Source organism: Etheostoma spectabile, unplaced genomic scaffold, assembly GCF_008692095.1.
Source record: "Etheostoma spectabile isolate EspeVRDwgs_2016 unplaced genomic scaffold, UIUC_Espe_1.0 scaffold00017982, whole genome shotgun sequence".
NCBI classification, from domain to species: Eukaryota; Metazoa; Chordata; class Actinopteri; order Perciformes; family Percidae; genus Etheostoma; species Etheostoma spectabile.
Window position 1 is genome coordinate 1 of NW_022604164.1, and position 4,145 is coordinate 4,145.

Sequence of the window (4,145 nt, forward strand, 5' to 3'; positions counted from 1 at the left end):
ATGTAAAGTATGACTCTCATTGATGAACAGTCAGACATCTTGTTAAAGATAATTAGTGACCATGGTGTAACGGACCTGAACTTCAAAGGACTCGGTACCGATGGATAAGATGAGATTTAGTTGTGTTTACATGTTAGACATTGGAGGAAACAGTGCAAATACATAGAGTACAAAATGTAGTATAAAAATTCTGACTTAAAGGCTTTAGTATAAACTGATGTGATGAGCACCATTATGGGGGTGCCGTTTAATATTTGGATTTAACTATTTAAAATATCTCTAGAATGACAAATATTGTAAATGTGCAAAAAAGTGGCCCTCAAAAATTCATACCAGTTTTTTAAAGATTGTTTGAAGCTTAATGTGACCAAATGTTGCTGTTATTTTTTAAAACGGCCCCCGAAAGCACTGCGTAACCACAGCCCCTGAACATCCTGCTTTAGTAACCACAGAGGTGAAACTATTGCATGACAGAGGTTAGTTATCTGAACACTGGCCATTCACATCCTCCCATAGAGACAGAGATTCCTTCAGCAGAGAAAGCACAAAGCTGCTGAGTGGTGATATTCACCATAGACAGTTAAAGAAGTTAGATATTATACAGGCACCACACGCTCACATCCAAGAGCTTGGGTATGGCGCAGCTCAGAGCCTCGTATTTGAAAAAACGAGCAGCGAGGTCCGGAGTAATTTACCAGTTCATCTCCAAACCTCTGGAAGATGAGCACGAGGACCTTCAGCTCCAGATGCATCATGTCGACAGGCGTCATGAAAACTTTTAACTTTCTACTTTTAACTAGTTTGCTGTTTCCTGAAACTATCCTGGGTAAGTTTGTTTAAAGTCATATTAATGTATGAGTCTGCTTGTTATTAATGCTGTTGACCCAAATTATTGATAACGTTATACATTTTGATAAATAACCCTTTTTATTATAATGATGAAGATGTAAAGTATGACATCTCATTGATGAACAGTAAGACATCTTGTAAAGATAATTAGTGACCATGGTGTAACTGACCTGAACTTCAAAGGACTCGGTACCGATGGATAAGATGAGATTTAGTTGTGTTTACATGTTGCACATTGTAGGAAATAGTGCAAATACATAGAGTACAAATTGTAGTATAATAATAGACTACTACTCAGGCTGCTGATGTGATGAGCCGTTTCACTGTAAACCCAAACAGTCGCACCAGCTCATAACTAATAAGGTCATAATCAATAACATATAACATCATAACAGTCAAATGTCGTTCTGCAGTTGACCGAACTATAAAGTGCTGAGCTCTGTTGACATTTATTATCACTTTAATCGAATAGGGCTCAATGTTTTATAGATAATATGTGTGGAACCAAAAACACCGTGGTGACGTCATGATGGGCTGAAATCCCAATTCCGTTACTGCACTCGCAGACAGTCGTGCACTACGTACTACGTGTTGTCTCAAACTTGCGCACGGCCATGTGCACGCACCTGAAATGACGAGCACATTTCATCTCTTCTTCTTCTTCTTCTTCTTCTTCTTCTTTTTCTGTACAATTGTGAAATTCACCGAGGGAGAGCATTCCAGTCTGCTATGGTTTACCTGCTTTGTTTGTGCAATTTTTACAAAAATAAATGTGATTGTATAGTTTCTATTTGCTCCGTGTCACGCCAGGATGACGACTGCGACACCGCCGTCATGCCCCCCCCCCCCCATTAGCTGAAAACAGTACAACTGTATCATAATATTCCTTCTTGTTAATGCACTCTATTCAATCCAATAATTCTACCTCTTCTTTGCAGACCACTATGTTATGTATATACACTTATGTGTCTGCTATAAAAATATGTAACGTTAATATATTACTGTTCATTTAAATGCTCAACGGTTTCATGAAGACCTCCTTGTGTGGCCCATAAATAAGACTGTCTTTATGAAGCATTACCCTTACAACTTACCTCATAGAAAAAACATCATTACATCTTTTATTTTAAGTTGTATTTTTGTTCTAAATGGTCTTCATACATGATAATACAACAGTGAAAGGTAACACACCTGACATGTAAATAGATCCATTCCTCTATCCATATATGCACCAACATTATATGCTTGCTACAGTCATACAACGTGTAATACCAAAGACAACAAAGTTAAATACTTTTAATATAATTTTATTTTATTAATGTGCTTGTAGTTCTGCAGGCTCCCCCCAGGCCGTAGCTGGTCTGATGGGGACAGGGACATGAGGGGGGACTCCAGACCCTCCAGGGGATCCTCCTACGGTCTGATGGCCGTCGTCCCCCCCTAAATGAAGGACCTCTACTCCTCGTTGGTCCCTGAAGAGACGGATTATACAGGATCTACATCAGGTGGAGGCAGTAACGGTGGTTTTATTGACGTTACGCTAACTACTGTTAACGTTACCAGACAATCAGCTGATCGCTGTTTTGCTGAGCTAACGCTCACACAGGAACATGTACAACGTGTTAAGATCGCACATTTAACACTGAGATCTTCTACAGCGGGACGATAGTTTAACACAAACAACAATAACCTACAACACATGTAGCGTGTTAGCTTATTAACTTCTGGTTAAACTGCTGCTGTTAGCTAGCTAAGGCTAGCTAAGGCTAGCACGTCAAATTACGGTACCAATAAACGTTATAATTCGTGGTACAAAAATCATAACCGAGTGGAAAATTAACCAAATATACACACACAGGTGGCTTATATGTTATAAGTCTAGCAACAAGACTCCCGTTCAATTTACATTTGTATTGCGATCTAGTCCTCGGCCGCCATTATCGAAGGTTTTTCCCAACTGTTAGCTCCGCCCCTTCCGCTGCGAAACCATGGCGACCGTTGAATGTGGAAGGCAAAGACGCATGTCTATGGTGGAAACATATTGCACATGCGCAGAACGGATCGTGCAGGCAGTACGGATCATGTACCCATAGACATATAAAGAGTAGACGCCGCATCGACCGCTACCGCCCACTGGCGCTGACGAGACGTGGGGCCGCCATCTTGGACCGGTCACCCGCTCCACTCAGTGGAATGTGTTCGGCAGGTGAAATGAGCAATCAGCGCGTTTAATTAATCAATCTCACTGAAAATAAAACTGATTTTCATGTTGTTGTTTTTTACTACAAAGGTCATACATGTAGCTATGACACAGGACACATGGTTAGGCATATTTTAATATTCATAATGTGCTTAACTAGGGACAGGGGTAGTTTTTTTCTTCTTCTGTATTTAGTCAGGGACAGACAACCAATAACGGGGACTATCCCCTAAATCCAAGGACGTCTGGTCACCCTAGACCATTGAGCAGACATCCTCGGTGTGTCTATTAATTGTAAATTATAGGTATTTGCAAAATACCCCTACATCACACATCATGTCACATTAAACTTAAACTTGAAGATTAATGTGAGATGCAGCTCAGCATTGAAACTTTAACATTTTGGAGCTCTTAAATCTCAAGAATGTTATTTTTCAGCAGTCTGATGACATTTCAGTTGTATAAACTGCCCAGAATCCCTCTTACTGTCAGTAAACCTAAAGGAGAGCGTACCTCCTCTAAATGTCCTCGGCCTCTAGCTCGTGTTTTTAAGTTTCATGACCCTAAATAATGTCTCTGTCTCTTGTTTCTCCAGGAGTGTATCGTGTCAGTTGTCCAGCTCTGATCGAGGCAGTAGAAGGGGACGCTGTGACTCTGCGGGGGTCTCTGCGTCCTCCGGTCAACTTGTCTCCTTACACAGTGGATCTGAAGAGACTCGACCTCCGTGACGAGCTCGTCCACGTGTACCGACATGGACGGGACGATGTCCTCTCACAGAGTCATCGCTACAAACACAGAACCACCCTGGTCCACGGAGACCTGGTCCGAGGAGACGTGACTCTGCAGGTCTCCCCGGTAAACCTGTCTGACGCAGGACGCTACGAAGTCTACGTCCCAAAACTGAAAGCCCGATGTGGTTTTAACCTCACTGTGTGGTAAGAGGGACAGATCAATTAGAATGTTGTTTTTCTTCTATTTAACCCACGTGTTGGCTCCACCTCCGGGACCCTCTCGTGTCCCTCGGGGTCAAACTGACCGGGGACTTATTTGGGGTTTTAAAAACCATTCGGAAAAAAATTTTACTTCATAATCTATT

The 4,145-nt window shown here is 41.6% G+C and overlaps 1 protein-coding gene across 1 annotated transcript; it reads left to right on the forward strand.

Moving 5' to 3' along the window:
* Positions 1 to 637: 637 nt before the first annotated feature.
* LOC116679550 (myelin-oligodendrocyte glycoprotein) lies at positions 638 to 3,984 on the forward strand (the record flags this gene model as incomplete). The annotated part of the gene is made up of 2 exons (XM_032509214.1): positions 638 to 826; positions 3,645 to 3,984. Coding segments are annotated over exons 1-2 (446 nt in total), but the record flags the coding sequence as incomplete, so codon positions are not given.
* Positions 3,985 to 4,145: the final 161 nt, after the last annotated feature.